This window comes from Alternaria triticimaculans, assembly GCF_023758025.1.
Source record: "Alternaria triticimaculans strain BMP 0046 chromosome Unknown scaffold_12, whole genome shotgun sequence".
Lineage (NCBI taxonomy): Eukaryota > Fungi > Ascomycota > Dothideomycetes > Pleosporales > Pleosporaceae > Alternaria > Alternaria triticimaculans.
Window position 1 is genome coordinate 876,688 of NW_026055969.1, and position 15,486 is coordinate 892,173.

Consider the following 15,486-nt stretch of genomic DNA (forward strand, 5'->3'; position numbering starts at 1 on the left):
TCAATATTGCTTCTCTAGTACATCTATCATTTCGCAATGTCTTGAATCACTTCTTCAACTCGTACTCATCAAGATCCGAACAGTTCCACGCTTCCTACACAACATTGCAACCCGTACAAGAAGAGGACCAAGGAAATTCCAAGGTACACTTGTACCACTACTTCTTCCCAGACACTCAGGGGTTCGCACTTGGCCCCAGCCTGTTATGACTCAGCAACCTACGCAAACTCTTCACCTCCGTAGTCACATCGACACGCCAACCTCGCGCCCAAGAACGGTCGAGAGGGTCAGTAGACCCTAGCAACTTCAACGTCTTAGGCGGTACCGGGCAAATGTCTTATTCGAAAGCCTAGAAAGCCGTTGCGCAACGTTGCGGCTCCCTCCGCCTCTACTTGCCAAGCCAGATGGGGCCGCAACCGTCGTGGTTTACGATGACGACGACTCGGACATGAGATGGCAGTCGCCATGCTGGGGATTCCCGTCAGTGGGTGGATAATCGAACGGGAGATGGCATTTGCCATAAACGTCTCTCCATGACTTGCTGTACCGAAGATCCTTATTCCCTTTTCGTGTCGATCTCGCCTATAGTTTCTAGTGATGACATAGAGACGGGGCGGCAGTACGGCCTCTTGACCCGTTCGGCTCGAGGAGGACTGCGTATATTCCTGCTCGCAATGCAATACGGGTACAAGACTACGAATAGAAGAGTATGCGAGTCGGTCATAACAAACAGAAAGCAATTGCACGACCACACACCTTTTGGAAGTCTATGTGTCTTGTGCGAGGTTGCCATATTGTCTCACTGTGGTGGACGCAGATGCGTTGATCATCATGGGGGAGGGGCGTAGGGCAATCGCAATGAAGCAGCCGAAGATCGCAATCCGCAGCGCAGTTGGGCAGAGGAAGAAGGTTTACCCTTGAAGACGCGCATTCGTGTCCATGGAGACTGATCAGCAAAGGACCCGCAGGCTAGGCGGTCAAAGCTTGTCCGGGTATGCACCGCCTCATGGCCCTGCGTGTCTTGCAAAAACCCGAAGGCTTGAGTGTGGCTCAAGACCATTCAGGAGAGGCTCTGCACCAAAGTGAAAGTTGGGGTAAATACGTGAGAATGTGAATTGAGGATAGGTATAGGAGACAATTCCCTGCAGACGCTGACAAACAAGCCGGGCGACTCGGGTTACAAGCAACCGGATCCGGGGTACAAAGACACGACACGCCAAGTAGGTCAAACTGTGCCGTCACTCGTCGACATCAACTCTCAGCCGTGCTACCGTCGCAATACATGTAGTCATTCCACCTCGCAACTTCAGAGGCTTACTTCTGCATCATGAGCTGGACGAACTCGTTGTCTGGATTGTGTTAGAGCGACACGTGTGATGGCAGCAAACAGGACGTACAGTCAATTCGGCCGTCGCCGTCCTGGTCGGCCTCCCGGATCATCTCGTCAACCTCGTCATCGGTCAATTTCTCGCCGATAGAAGTCATGACGTGGCGCAGCTCGGCGGCGGAGATGAAGCCGTTGTTGTCGCGGTCGAAGACCTTGAAGGCCTCCCGGATCTCCTCCTCGGAGTCGGTGTCCTTCATCTTGCGGGCCATCATGGTCAGGAATTCTGCACGAGGTTAGAGCGGGGGTGTGGCAGAAGTGGGAGGGAGAGGTGCCTGGGAAGTCAATGGTGCCGTTGTTGTCGGCATCCACCTCGTTGATCATGTCCTGGAGCTCAGACTCGCTGGGATTTTGGCCGAGCGAGCGCATGACGGTGCCCAGCTCCTTGGTGGTGATTTGGCCTGTGAGGCATCATCGTCAGCGGGGTCAAACTCGGGTGTCTAGTGCGGAGTGCGGTTGCGTGGGCAGGAACGAGGGCGCTCCCAGGGGGGCAAGGTGTGGGTGGTGCAGGCGACGGAGAGTACTGACCATCGCCGTCCTTGTCCTGCATCGCAAGGTGGTTAGCTGGTGTTGGGTGGCAGGCAGGGCTGGGCGGCCACTTACAAACAGAGAGAAGGCCTCCTTGAACTCGGAGACCTGCTCCTCGGTGAGAGAATCGGCCTAGAGGGCAGTGTTAGCAATGCGCCGGGCTGGGGGCGGGCGTGCGGTCGTCGTGTTTTGCAGGGCGGGGTATGTGCGAGGGCGCGCGGGCGGGCGGGGCTACACACCATGTTGTCTCTGGGTGGTGGGTGGTGGGTGCGAGGGTGAAGGGTGCTGGGCTGCTGGGCGACGATGGGCTGGGGCGGTGGATAGAGCAGAGGCGCAGGTGTGGTGTGAAGGAGGGTCCCGTAGTGTTTGCGGCTGGGCAAGATGGGCTGGAGTGGAGCAGGCTGTCAGACGGCCGTCTGTTGGGGAGCTGGCCTAGCGTCGCCCAGAGCGGGAAGGCGGCTCCCTCGCCGGCGCACCGCACCTCAGCCGCCGACACGCCTGCGAAGCGGCCGTCACTCACAGTCTGGCCGTCCTCTCAGGCTGACCCTCGCCAGCCCAGCATGTGGCGGGACCGAACCAACCTCTTCATATCCTACCGCCAGTCCTACGCCCACCACCCCCAGCAGAAGACGCGCCATGCCCGCCCGCGCTCCAATGGCCTGGGCGACAGCACGCGCGTGTCCGAGGAGCGCCAGGGCCTCATGTCCAGCGGCGCCTACCACGACGACGGCGACGCCGTGATTGAGATGGACCTGCTGCCTCCGCGCTGGCTCGACGTGCAGGACGAAATCACCCAGCACCTCGCCGACATCGCCACGCAGACACGCAAGCTCGACCAGCTGCACCAGAAGCACGTGCTGCCTGGCTTCGACGACGAAGACGTCAAGAGGCGCGAGGAGCGCGACATTGAGCATCTCACCCAGGCCATCACGCGCCTCTTCCAAAAGTGCCAGCAAGCCCTCAAGCGCATCGACGCCATGGTCCGCGACGCAAAACAGCAGGGCAGCATCGCCCAGGGCGAAGACGTCATGGCCCAGAACCTCAAAATCGCACTGGCAACCCGCGTCGGCCATGTCAGTGCCATGTTCCGCAAGAAGCAGGCTGCCTACCTCAAGAGTGAGACAACCCCCGCCTCGCAGCCCTGGCTATGCTAACAGTCTGTCGAGAACTACGCGACCTTGGCGGCTTCACCTCGCCCTTCCGCGTTGCAACACCCGTCCAAAACCCCTACAACGACCCTGCCTTGCAAGAGTCGGACGCCGATCGCTCCTTCTCCCAGTCCACTCTCCTCCAGACAAAGCAACAGCGCATGCGCCACGACCCCAATCAAGCAATCATTGCTCAGCGCGAGCGCGAAATCGAAGACATCGCCCAAGGCATCATCGAGCTAGCAAACATCTTCCAAGAGCTGCAGACCATGGTCATCGATCAGGGCAGCATGCTCGATCGCATAGATTACAATGTAGAGAACATGTCGCGAGACGTCAAAGAAGCCGACAAGGAGCTCAACGTCGCCTCTGGATACCAGAAGCGCACCATCAAGAGGAAGATTATGCTACTGCTAGCCATCTTGATCGCAGCTGTTTTCATACTACTGTCGCTCAAATTGGGCAGGAAAGGAGCAAATAATACGCCCGCCGCTCCACAAGTACCTGACGTTCCGCCCGCCATGGCCATGGCAATGGGATACAGACGACAATCAACAAGCACGCGCACAAGTCGCATATGGCATCGCAGGAGGCGGCGCTTGTGGCAGGGGACGAGAAGCGACCCACTAGATAAATACATGTCAAGCTGAGCTCTCCCATATACTATTTCCAATCATCTTCTCACTTCACATCAGACTACACGCTCAACAGCTACCTCTACTTCCAAGTAATCAGGCATCAGATTTGCTGCAGGATAGAGTGCAGCGGTGGGCGAGGGCGGCGTAAGCATCGCTATCGGGGTGGCGCAGGCGGGTGCAACGGTGAGCCCCACAGCTGCATGGGCGTTGGGTCAGAACCAGACTGCGGTTTAGGCACCACCATGTCAGACTGCACAATGCAAGGCCCCATAGTCTCAGAACTCAAAAGTGTAAGTCGCGTAGATTCAACTCGGTGCGTGTTGCGAGAGTGGACGTAAATAGCCAATAATGGTGGTACCTCGGCTCGGTTGCTCTTCTACGCCAAGGTCGTGAATTCAACTCGTGCTATTAAACGTGCATTCCTGGGAAGGACTTTTATATCATTACCAATTGACGTCTCTGTGTTCTCTGGCTCAGCTGATGAAGCAACCTGCTCGCTCTATGGCCGTATCATTACTAGCAAATCGTACGTGAATTACGAGGAAGCGTGTTCTTTCGAGGCTGTGTTTCGAAGACCTGCTCTAGAGAAGGTCGTCGCGTCGTTGACAATTAGCTAACAAGACGCAATGTAGTATACATCTCTGCCTAGGCGTCTATATACCTCATCATACCAGCTTCCTTGTTCACACGCAGCAATGGAGCCATCAACCTCTCCACCCGTTGCAGACATGGTAACACCGCTATCCGATTTTCAAAAGATAGGTCACAACACATATCTCTGGACATCATCATCATACCTATCCCAACTCGCAGAGCAAACTCCGCTCATCCTACTCTTCACTTGGAACGCTGCGGCCGCAAAGCACATCGCCAAATACACACTTGCCTACCAGAAGCTTTTCCCAACATCCCGCATCCTGCTGGTACGATGCTTCACCCCAGACATGTTCCGCCGTACCTCGTCCTACGCCACTTTGCTCGAGCCAACAACAGATCTTGTAGCCGAACATACCGCTTCAGGAGGACGCATCCTTGTCCATAGTTTCTCAAACGGCGGCGGGAATCAAGTCAATGAATTTGCAAAAGCATGGAAGAAGAAGTATGGAACAGTGCTACCAATGCAAGCACAGATTCTCGATTCCAGTCCGACCAAAGGCCCGTGGATGCAGAGCCATGCAGCCATTTCCGCGTCCCTTCCCAGAAACACGTTTTGGGTTTGGTTTGGTGGGGCGCTGGTTCATCTTCTCCTTGTCCTCACATTTATTGCAGACAAGACTACGGGAAGGGAGAATATGATGGTAGTTCTCTGCCGAGAACTGAACGATGAATCGGTGTTTGATACCAATGTACCGCGTCTGTATTTGTATAGTCATTCGGATACGATGGTTCGGTTTGAGGAGGCAAATGAGCACGCTGATCTTGCCAAGGCAAAGGGATGGGATGTGACAAAGGTGCAGTTTGAGAAAAGTCCGCACTGTGGTCATATCAGGGAGGACGAGAACAAATATTGGGCAGCGGTTATGGAAGCTTGGAAGAAGGGGCCGAGGAGTGGTAACATGTCTACTTGATCTAGATACCAGCGTAACGCAGTCCTCATCCTCCTTGTGTTTATTCTAAGCGGAATCTGGTATGTTGCGTCTTGGTACGTCTACAATCGAGCTGCCACCAGACTCAGATATATGTTCCACAGTAAACCGCAGAAGCTGAGGAAGACAATACGACGCTCGACAGGGATGAAGGTGGTGCTAAAGAAGTTGGCAATCGGCCAGACCTTGTATGAATCGAAGATGAGACCGAAGAGCTCCTGTTTTAAGTATTAGCACTGCACACAGCAGCCCTTCGGCAGAGGGCCTACTTACGTTTCTGAAGTCCTGCCCAATCATCGCAACTGTCTTGCCCTTCATGAGACCAATCAGAATCAGGAACATTGACTGGTTCAGTAGCGCGCCCATGGTTATGCACTGTATCTCGCGAGTAAGCTTTAATCCGTCACCACAATTGGAGCATAGGCCACTCACGTCCGTAAACCACTTCTTGAAAATATTCCACCAGTTCCTCACTCTAACCTCTTCTTCCACAATGCCCTTTCCTTCTCCATCACCTCTCAGCATTATGCCCTTCTCCTCTTCACCTTCGCCTACAGCCCTTGTTTGCTTGACGGTCTTCCAGCCCGGAAACGCGCGCTCGAGCCAATTCTGCCAGTGGTAGTTGATGGGCGCGGTGAGTACGACCATGATGGCGAACTGGGTAAAGAGGACGCGGTCGAAGACGAAGGGCTTAGATTCGTTCCATGCTTTCAAGCGTTGCGCGATGACGTTGCTGCATGAGTCTATGGCGAGAGCGGAAAGACAGGCTACCGCGATGGGAGGTAGCTTCATCGTGGCGAAGAAGGTATCTTGGAACGCGAGGAAAGCCGGCGGAGAGTCGCTGTCTAGGTAGTTGATGAGGATGGTGGGGATCAGGTCGCAGGACCGATTGCGAGATGCAGATCAGCGAGGCCAAGTAAGCATCGCAGTACGCGGGCGTTTCGGCGAGGCGGTCACGGACGGTTTCGTAGCAGGGTGGTTGTAGTGGTGGAAAACCAACAAAAGTCAATCGGAGTGCGGCATGGCCATCTGCTTCGGCTGCGCCGTTGCAATGCCACTCCACATTGGTTGGTGTTGCTACCTACTGCGCTTGTCGGGGCATTGGCGCTTGAATCAGACGGTGGCTTGATACGCGTCACAAATGACTCGGCAGCACGCTTATCGCTCTCTCAGCCTTTACGAGGCCTTTGCCGCGGTTTTGTCACTTACTTAACTTCTCGATTCCCTGGTAGGAGAGGACCTGGAGCTTCATACCTCCCAATATTAAGCCGCGCACGAGTGGCCGAGTTGTGGCAGCAGCCCACGGAGCCCTGGACAGGCTGCTTCTTGAGAAATTTTGGTGGCGTACACGCTGCACACCTATGACAACGCTCGGCCGAACAGGAGGCACATGAAATCTGAAGAGATCGTAAATGAGGCAGGACAACATAAGCCAACAGTTTTGGAATAAGGAGCCGAGATGAATTGGAATACCTATCACCTCTCGCCTTTTACGCTTGATAGGTTAAGCAAATACCAGACATTAACGAGTTCATGATCGCATCCAGAGTAGCCTCATGCAGTCCCTGAATCTATTGCAATCTCTAAAGCAATGGGCCATTATGAATTACAGGCTGTGATAGACAATATTGTGTATGGGGTGACAACAGGCTGTTGATGTGTAATTGAGTCTGTATCTACACACGCCCGCATGCCCCGCAAAAAAATCGCAATGTGAGAGAATACACTTCAGGCTAAAAGCTTGTCTTGTCCAATAAAACCAAAAGAAGAGTTAACAGATAGAGCGAACTATGCAGAGAGCTACTTGCAAGCACAACCTGTTGCATGTATACCTTCTTGACTCGAATCTTGGCGTAAGTAGCCAGGGTTCAACAATAGTTTGTATATAGATCGCAAGGGGAAGACCTGAAATGTATGAATAAAGTAGAAGACATCAAGTCTGTTCAAGAACCCAAATCACATGCAATTTAGGCTTCCAAGCAGTAACTAAATAGCCACGTGTCAGAGCAAGAACGCGATTGCGTAGAATCCAAATAGTACTCCGAAACCGAAACTCTTTTCAACCCGCAACGTAATCTCATATTACTCTACTGTTTCTTTTTCTTCTCGTTTCTGTAGGTGTTCACTCGTGGCACTCCCCGGCTCGAACCGTGCGCATGGAACAAGCCGACCAAACTCCGTTTAAATCCACCAACGATGACATAGCGCTATACATCATCATTGCTCAGATAACGTCACCGCATAACCAGCTCACCAGTTAACATGCTAAACAGATCTGTAGTCACGTTCGAAAACAAAGCGTAATGTGGGGTTCGATCTGTGTGCATGAACTGGAGATCTACCGAGGCTCAGTAATCGAAGGTGGGTAGACGGCATCGGCGAGCGTGTTGCGCCGTCGTACACCGGTGCTGTCTCTTCTTTCGTTAGTTAGGTACAAACCATCGTTTTTGCCTCACATCTGTGTCTGTACTCTGCTCCCAAGAAACGATATCTTTCAAGAATTACCACCATCATGTCAAACAAAGCAGCATGGATCCCAGAAGCAAAGGGCCAGCTCCAGGTCAAGGAAGCTCCCATGCCAAAGGCAGGCAAGGGCGAGGTTGTTATTAAGAACCACGCCGTTGCCGTTAACCCCGTAGATTGTGAGTATCTGCATTTTCTAGTAGGAATGAGTTTGCTAATTAGAGCAGGGAAAATCCAGGACTACGGCATCTTCCTGCAAAAGTATCCCAACGTCTGTGGTACTGACGTCGCTGGTGAGGTGCACGAAGTTGGCGAGGGCGTTACACACGTTACCAAGGGCGACCGGGTGCTAGGGTTCGTCTTCCGCCTTCAACCTTGAGAGCTTCCGCGGGGCTGTGAACTAACAGCATGGTACAGACACGCGTTCTCACTCGTGACTAACGACCCCGCGCACGGTGGATTTCAGCTCTACACTGCTTGCAACGCGCTCGTCGTATCGAAGATTCCATCGCACATGACGTTCGCCGAGGCCTCGGTGCTACCTCTTGCCGTCTCCACTGCCGCCGCATGCCTCTTCAAGAAGGAGACCCTCGCGTTACCCTTGCCATCCTCCAACCCCTCTTCTACGGGCAAATCAGTGTTGGTATGGGGCGGCTCGAGCAGCGTTGGAGCGACTGCAATTCAGCTAGCCGCGGGTGCCGGTGTAAAGGTCGTCAGCGTAGCGAGCAAGCACAACCTAGAGAAGCTCAAAGGCCTGGGCGCAACAGCAGCCTTTGACTACAAGGACCCCAAGGTCGCCCACGACATCATCGCTGCTCTCGAAGGCACGGAATTCGCGGGTGTTTGTGACGCCATTGGTACACCGGATGCTGCGGCTGCCTGGGCACCAGTATACGAGAAGCTCGGTGGACGTTATGGCTCTGTGCTGCCTGATGCAGAGGGCCTTCCAAAAGGTATCGAGGGCACAAGCGTCTTCGGTCCAAGTGTAGCGCTGGCGGACAAGTACGTCGGTGACGTTGTCTGGGCTCGGTGGGTGCCAGAGGCGCTGGAAAGGGGTACACTAAAAGCTGTGTAAGTATCTATGTACCAAGTGCGTGTGAGGCATACACTGACTTCGTGCACGTACCTTTAGCCCAGAACCACTGGTAGTTGGAAAGGGACTCGACGCTGTGGCGGAGGGCTACAAGAAGCAGAAGGAGGGTGTCAGCTTTCGCAAGGTTGTGATTGAGTTGTGAGCCCTATCGGAACACTAGCCCACACAACGAACATGTGATAACAACATGTCGAAACTGACGCGGGGCATAGCTCTGAGTGATTGTGTCCAGGCAGTTCCTCTAGAAGCCACGTCCGGCATTACAAGCACATGCATGCGCTGAACATCAACAAGTTTCTGCGGCCCCGGCGAAACATAACCCCGGTCGGGTCCACTTAAAAGTTTTTAGCTTCCTGCACTCTGCTTCAGTTCACGTGCTTCTTGTTCTTCTTCTTCTGCAGCTGCAAGCGTATCCAGCGCTCGCCCCTGTGTCGCATGCTCATTGACACCAGTTTCTCTGCTTTGAGCACTTGCTCTTGTAAGTACTACTGCTCTCCCAACTTCCCATCCCTGCACCATGATGAAAAGCATTCCACATTCGCAGTTTCCACGCTAGCCATCAATCGAACCTACTTTAGATGGTCAATGAGCGCGAATACCTTCCTTGGATGTCTGATTTGCATTTCAACCTCACATTACACTTCTGCTTGTTTTCGACAGCTTTCGCTGACTCTTAACAGGCCACCTAGACTCCGCCATCGTTTAGCATTCATGCTGCTATGACCAACGTGTATGCAGCTCTGTACGTTACCCAATTAGCAGTGCTCACTACACGATCGTACATAGTTGGAGTTTTGACTAGTTCATTCAATACTCATATACAATTAACACCAAGAATACCTATACTTTGCCACTTTCTCTTGATGGTGTTCCACCATACTAATGCACATTGTCTGCCAGAGCTTCGTTCCATCTTTGCTGGGGTATAACAGTTGCTTCGCACTACAAGCTCGATCGCTTAGAGCATGAAGAAGGTGAACAGACCCGTCATACCCGCGAACACAGCGCTGCCAGCGAGATGGGACGCAGCACCTGTTGCTGAAGAAGGTGAAGGTGACTCGGATGTTGAAGTACCGTTTTCGTTGAGCTTACCACCAGTGCCGGCGGTTGATGTAGGCGATACGTTTTCGGTGGCCTTCTCAGAAGCGTTCTTGAATGCATCAAGAGTGTTGGGACCAGACGCCCTAGACAATGTCAGTGAAAGCAAGCGACTACAAGATAAGCGGAAAACTTACGGGGGGTTGATAACACCGACCATGCCATTCTGGCAATGCATGCCCTGAGAGCAGTAAAACCAGACGGGAGCTGAAGCATTCTTGACCTCATAGGTGAAGGTTGTGCTGGCGACGCTCTCCATATCAGATGTCGGAACAAAACCGGAGAAGAAGCCACCGTCCATAGGCTTTAAATTTGGACGTACGAAGTCAGTGTATGTCCCACACGCAGTTCGTATATGGAGGATCTTACCTGGCAAGGGTTGGCGAAGGTAGCCTGAGCGACGGAGTGGTTCTTGGGCCAGAACGAGAAGGTGACAGTGTCGCCCTCAGCGGCCTTGAGGCTGTCTGGCTTGAAGACAAGATCGCCAGCCTTGTTACCGACAATGACCTTGTGATCCATTGCGAAGGTAGCGCTGGCCATGGCCGAAGCAGCGAAGATGGTTGAGAAATGCATTATGGTTTGTTTGTTGGTAAAGAGACTAGCTCGTTTGGGAATTAAGAAAATGCGGGTAGAAACGAAGGTTGTCTTGGTGTGTAATTGGTAGTGGGAAGAGAAGAACGTGGACCTGCCTGCCGAGCCAAATGAGCACATTTGCGTCCATTATATAGTATATAGAGAAACAGTTGCCGCCTGTTGAGCGGATCAATCGGTATACGCATGCCATGCCATAACACCTTCGAGACTTCAGGCGTCGCGAAGGCACGCTTTCTTGACGCCTGAACGCTTGAAGCGAGATCTGGGGAAACAGGGCGGTCAACGTGTCACAATGCAGAGGTCTGCTACTGGCTATGTTTGCCATGGGCGCCTGTATTGAGCCACTTGCCGCTCGGGTATGGCTGTTTCGAGCCTGAGGCCGATCCTGTGGCTGTCCAGGAGCTAAGACCAGACCCTTATTCCCATGGCAAATGCGTTTCTGGCCAAGGGATGAAACTCGCTGTTGGTCGTTGATGGAACGCGAGATGTTTTGGAGAGCGTGCACGGAAGTCGTGCGCTATTTCCGCCCTGTCATCTCACCCGTGACATGCGTGGATCCATAGCGACTGCCGTGACAGTGGACACCTACCATCGCGATATCTGGAGCGTAGGTAGCTAACAAGCCGTTGGCTCCGCTTTGAGAAATTCTCCGTCACCCGAAAGACTAGCGCAACAAGCAACAACGTCAACAGCTTCCAGTGCTGCACTCGGCGCTGCCACACATTTTCCGAACGGCCAGATCTCATGACATACCACCGAGTTTCCTCGGCACCTTCCTCCGTTGCGCAAAGCGTGGCGACCGTTCCAAGGCTCTATCTGCACGTGGTTGCTTCGTGCCTTCGGAAGTCAAAGCGTCCACGGGCCTGGTATACCGAATGAACCGACGCTTTGTTCCGCGGCTGTGTTCCAAGGTCAAGGCTCCGCTCTCACGAGATCGCAGCTCCCAGGGAGAACATTCTGGTCGAACTTCAATCGGAAAACGCTACGGTTGTATCTCGTGTCGTGAATGCCGAAATGGGGGTCTGCATGGGCGGTGAATCGACGCTTCCAAGGTTCATCTGCTGACCAAGGTAATCGTTGCTGGTGTGAGCGCTACCCTAACGGACAGCTAACTCGACGACGTCCTCCCCTGAGCAACAACAATTACTGCATCGTGTGTGACGCTCTGACGGTGGTAGTCAGATTCCGTGTTCGTCGACGTGGCTTTGGCTGCCGCCACTTCCGAGACTATACGTGCGTCGCCTTCAGACCCCGTCCGGTCACGACATCATACCTAAATCTCGTGAGATTTATCGTGCACGCGTGCCGGTGGGGTGCAGCATCGTTTTATTGATCGCTGTCCGTGGCTACTTATTATGGCACATTGAATGCAACCATCCGTATCTCCGGGCCTTTTCCTCGTCTACTGGACCGTTTATAGCTAGTGAAAGCCTCTCCCGCTGCTAGCGTGCCAAAAATATCGCAACTCTCCGCATTAATTCTCGTGTCTTTTGGCGCTATAAGCTTATCTGTGCTAACCTACACCAAACGCCGCTATTTCATGGTCATCTGCTTTGACCGCTGAAGCTAGTGCTGTCGAAATGGTAAGTCATTCCGGGATGTCGCTCGCGTTCGCGCTTGGGCACCCTGTATAGATTGCCATTGTGACGAAAGACGAGGTGGAAGCCTCGGATCGTAGAGTGGAGGCTTCGAGATGGCGGATGGTATAAATGGCAATGTACTCGCAACTGCAAGACACGTATCATCAGTAACCAGCCCTCCGACTTCCAAACCTCCATTCTCTAAGCCTCTACCCATCTACCAACAAATCATGCAGTTCTCCAGCATCACCTCAGCGGCAATCCTTGGTTTTGCCAGTCTGGCTTCGGCCATCACTGTCAGCTACGATACTGGCTACGATGACGGCAGCCGCGCCTTGACCTCGCTCGCCTGCTCGGACGGCTCCAACGGCCTCATCACAAAGTACAACTGGCAAACTCAAGCCAACGTTGCTGGTTTCCCTAAAATCGGTGGATATATGGGTGTTGCTGGATGGAACAGCCCACAGGTACGTACACTTACTACATTTCCTCATCTTCATTGTCTAACAATACATACTAGTGTGGTACATGCTACGGCGTTACCTACAACGGAAAGACCATCTACGTTCTCGCCGTCGACCATGCTGCTCAAGGCTTCAACCTCGCCAAGGCAGCCATGGACGAGCTTACAAACGGCCAGGCTGCGGCTCTGGGACGTATCGATGCCCAGTACGCTCAGGTCGCTACTAGTAACTGCGGGTTATAAGCACTGCGCTCTGCTACAAACGATGATGATTGGAGAGGGAGGATCACGAGAAACATCCGATAATGTGTATTTACAGGATTCCGGATGAGGTATTGCATAGCATAGCGTTCCTTATTTGCATGCGGTGGCGTTTGTACATACATTCCTTACTTAATTCATAGTCCATATAGGATGCAGGTCTGCTTGCCATAAAGAGAGGCGTTATTTATCTGTTGATGTAAATGTCTACCATTGCCGGCCTTAATGACGCCAGAGTCTACAAAGTCTTCACACTTTTTGTGAGCTTCTTGATCATCCTCCCCCCTCCCCTTCACTGTGCGAGTCGCAGCCATGCAGCTGCGGGGTAGGATAAGCCCAAGTTTACTCTTTTCGGCATAGCTCTTGTGAATAGTCAGTGTTCAGTAGATTCTACACCTTCGCTGATGACTAACCTTTCTATACGCTCTCCTCTTCTATGTTGCGTGTATACCTAGTCGTGATCGACAAATTACAAGACCGTTGCGTATATGGAAAGTATGAGATGACGAGGAGATTGCAGGGGTGTGGAAAGTTCGGATAAGGAGATGCAACAAATGTTTGAGGTTGTTGAGAAGGCTATGGAAGGCTGGTCGTTATTACGCTTTCGGTGGACACTGGTAGAGGGGAGTTATCAGATTCGCCGGCTTTGTTATCCCAATTTCTTCTTCTCGGATCTATAGCCTTCTTAATGAAAGGCTGCAGTGATGGTGGCGTGCAATGCTAGCCTACATTGCGGAGACGGTTGCATAGATTGAATGTGCGTGACATTGGCACTGACATCTATTCATTGTTTCTATCTACTTACATGCATCCTAATTTCTCCATGAGATCTAAAGGCTTGTTGGTATATCGCTATTCGCAAAGGAGGGCCATCTACGCGATGACCAAAAGACTTTTGTTGTGGAAACGAAATGTACATGTCCCAAGAGTATCGAGGCTACGCCCGCATAGCCAAGCGCTCGTGGCCTGCTATTAGAAAAGGTTGTGTTAAAAAACCCGAGGGGCGATTTGTGATCAAGCGTCCTCGAGACAGCACTTGTTTAACGAGGTGTTGAAGCAAGTAATCGACCAAGACTGCCACTAGCGAATGATGGCTCAGGAACTGGTGACTTGGCGTAGAAGATCTCGCCTTCAATTGTACTAGCAGACGTCCTTGATATGGAAGCCGCCGATTTGTGCGAATAGGACTTTGGACTCGATGGAGCCGTCACTGGGGTAACGAGATCAATTGATTTGGCTCCGTAAGACCCACTATGCGACGGCTTAGTCCTGGGTGGAAGAGGTCGCGTAGTGGCGGGCGTGTATGGCAGCGAGTAGCTCACTGACGAGGCTGGGGTGTGTGACAGCGAGGGGGCGGCGCTAAAGCTGATTTGTGAAGTAGAGCTACGGCTGTAGCGCGGTCGAACGGTATCGGGGAAGTAGGCAGGCGATTGGAATTTGCGGAGATATTTTGATGCCTCCGAGTCGAAACGCTGACACCGGTCCACGCTGTTATCGTCTGACGAGATGTCGGAGAAGGCACATGACGAGCGTTTTGACTCAGGCTGAGTGGGGGAGCGCTGGGGTACAATGTCGCGAAAGGCAAACTCGTCGAACGTGAAGTTGGCAAATGGCGTAGTTGGCGGTGAGTAATGATCGTATGAATAGGTAAGGCTCTTCTCGGTGTCCTTTTTCTTGCAGCTACGTGTGCATGTCAGTAGGTGGCCTGTGCATCATAGAGTGGGTGTGGGCCATACCTTTCCGAGCAATAGAGCACAGAGTTACTGGGAACAATAATTTGCTTCTCGCAGACGGTGCTGCAACACAAGATTAGTGCGCAGTCGCGAGGACTCGGATGACGACAACATACCAGTAGTTCAAAAAACTCACGGCCATTGAGTCCTCGTCCTCGTCGGATGCAGTCTCTTTGTAATGAACGGCTTTGGAGGCGGCTTTGGTGCCGTGGGACTGGGTCCGCTTTGACAGAGGCCTAGAGGGCCGTGCGTGCGCTGGTTGCGACTTCTTGGATTGATGAGACGGGTGACGAACGTGATGTGTGGCCATGATGGATGCAGAAGAACTTTAAAAGCCTCACTGTGGTAATCGCGCACGGTGCACGGTGCACGATGTCGTTACAGGGCTGGAAGTAGGGCAGCAAAGAAGCGGTGACACAGGCCGCCGAGTACCAGCTGCTGATATGACGGAAGGTTCGTGCGTGGCTTTGTTTAGGATCCTTATCGCCTGGGTTCTGCGCCAACGTCTTAGCCAGGAACACGATAGTGCGTGTCTAGATCGTGACGATGTACAAGAAGGGGCCTTGATCGATCGACGAGGTTGAGAGGCGACACCAAGAAGCCAGGAGAACGAGCTTACTTCAACAGACACGGGACGTGCGACGTCGGAAGGAAGGAAGGATAGAGTGCAGTATAGTTCCGGGAACGATGCGCGGGTTGGGCTGGGCTGGGGTGCGCGGCGATAAGCAGCAGTTCGTGAGAGACAGCAAAGCCGAGTATTTCCACGGGGCAGGCGGCTTTCAGCGGCAGGATAACAAGCTATGTATCCGAGATCGATAGCAAGAGGAGTGCGGGATTGCGGTCAATAAGTAATTACGAGACCGGCGCCTGCGAGTACCTGAGGGCAGTTCTAGAACATGGTTGACGACGACGGCCTA

General features: G+C 52.9%; 8 protein-coding genes across 8 annotated transcripts; 4 read left to right on the forward strand and 4 right to left on the reverse strand.

Annotated features, from left to right (window-relative positions):
- Positions 1–1,314: 1,314 nt before the first annotated feature.
- On the reverse strand, positions 1,315–2,154 carry J4E78_007828 (calmodulin; the record flags this gene model as incomplete). Its single annotated transcript, XM_049368431.1, has 6 exons — positions 1,315–1,349; positions 1,398–1,610; positions 1,660–1,785; positions 1,913–1,928; positions 1,988–2,044; positions 2,152–2,154. The coding sequence occupies 6 exons, from the start codon at positions 2,152–2,154 to the stop codon at positions 1,315–1,317; spliced, it is 450 nt and encodes a 149-aa protein (XP_049220085.1).
- Positions 2,155–2,472: 318 nt separating this feature from the next.
- J4E78_007829 (uncharacterized protein) lies at positions 2,473–3,710 on the forward strand (the record flags this gene model as incomplete). Its single annotated transcript, XM_049368432.1, has 2 exons — positions 2,473–3,028; positions 3,079–3,710. The coding sequence occupies 2 exons, from the start codon at positions 2,473–2,475 to the stop codon at positions 3,708–3,710; spliced, it is 1,188 nt and encodes a 395-aa protein (XP_049220086.1).
- A 683-nt stretch (positions 3,711–4,393) lies between these two features.
- J4E78_007830 (uncharacterized protein) lies at positions 4,394–5,266 on the forward strand (the record flags this gene model as incomplete). Its single annotated transcript, XM_049368433.1, has 1 exon — positions 4,394–5,266. The coding sequence occupies one exon, from the start codon at positions 4,394–4,396 to the stop codon at positions 5,264–5,266; it is 873 nt and encodes a 290-aa protein (XP_049220087.1).
- Positions 5,267–5,346: 80 nt separating this feature from the next.
- J4E78_007831 (uncharacterized protein) lies at positions 5,347–6,076 on the reverse strand (the record flags this gene model as incomplete). Its single annotated transcript, XM_049368434.1, has 3 exons — positions 5,347–5,502; positions 5,558–5,659; positions 5,717–6,076. 3 exons carry the CDS (start codon positions 6,074–6,076, stop codon positions 5,347–5,349), a joined length of 618 nt encoding a protein of 205 aa, XP_049220088.1.
- Positions 6,077–7,796: 1,720 nt separating this feature from the next.
- On the forward strand, positions 7,797–8,982 carry J4E78_007832 (uncharacterized protein; the record flags this gene model as incomplete). The annotated part of the gene is made up of 4 exons (XM_049368435.1): positions 7,797–7,926; positions 7,975–8,101; positions 8,165–8,818; positions 8,880–8,982. 4 exons carry the CDS (start codon positions 7,797–7,799, stop codon positions 8,980–8,982), a joined length of 1,014 nt encoding a protein of 337 aa, XP_049220089.1.
- Positions 8,983–9,798: 816 nt separating this feature from the next.
- J4E78_007833 (uncharacterized protein) lies at positions 9,799–10,511 on the reverse strand (the record flags this gene model as incomplete). Its single annotated transcript, XM_049368436.1, has 3 exons — positions 9,799–10,024; positions 10,076–10,242; positions 10,308–10,511. 3 exons carry the CDS (start codon positions 10,509–10,511, stop codon positions 9,799–9,801), a joined length of 597 nt encoding a protein of 198 aa, XP_049220090.1.
- A 1,831-nt stretch (positions 10,512–12,342) lies between these two features.
- Positions 12,343–12,818, forward strand: J4E78_007834 (uncharacterized protein; the record flags this gene model as incomplete). Its single annotated transcript, XM_049368437.1, has 2 exons — positions 12,343–12,579; positions 12,633–12,818. The coding sequence occupies 2 exons, from the start codon at positions 12,343–12,345 to the stop codon at positions 12,816–12,818; spliced, it is 423 nt and encodes a 140-aa protein (XP_049220091.1).
- A 1,058-nt stretch (positions 12,819–13,876) lies between these two features.
- On the reverse strand, positions 13,877–14,879 carry J4E78_007835 (uncharacterized protein; the record flags this gene model as incomplete). Its single annotated transcript, XM_049368438.1, has 3 exons — positions 13,877–14,516; positions 14,573–14,632; positions 14,686–14,879. 3 exons carry the CDS (start codon positions 14,877–14,879, stop codon positions 13,877–13,879), a joined length of 894 nt encoding a protein of 297 aa, XP_049220092.1.
- Between the last annotated feature and the right edge of the window lie 607 nt (positions 14,880–15,486).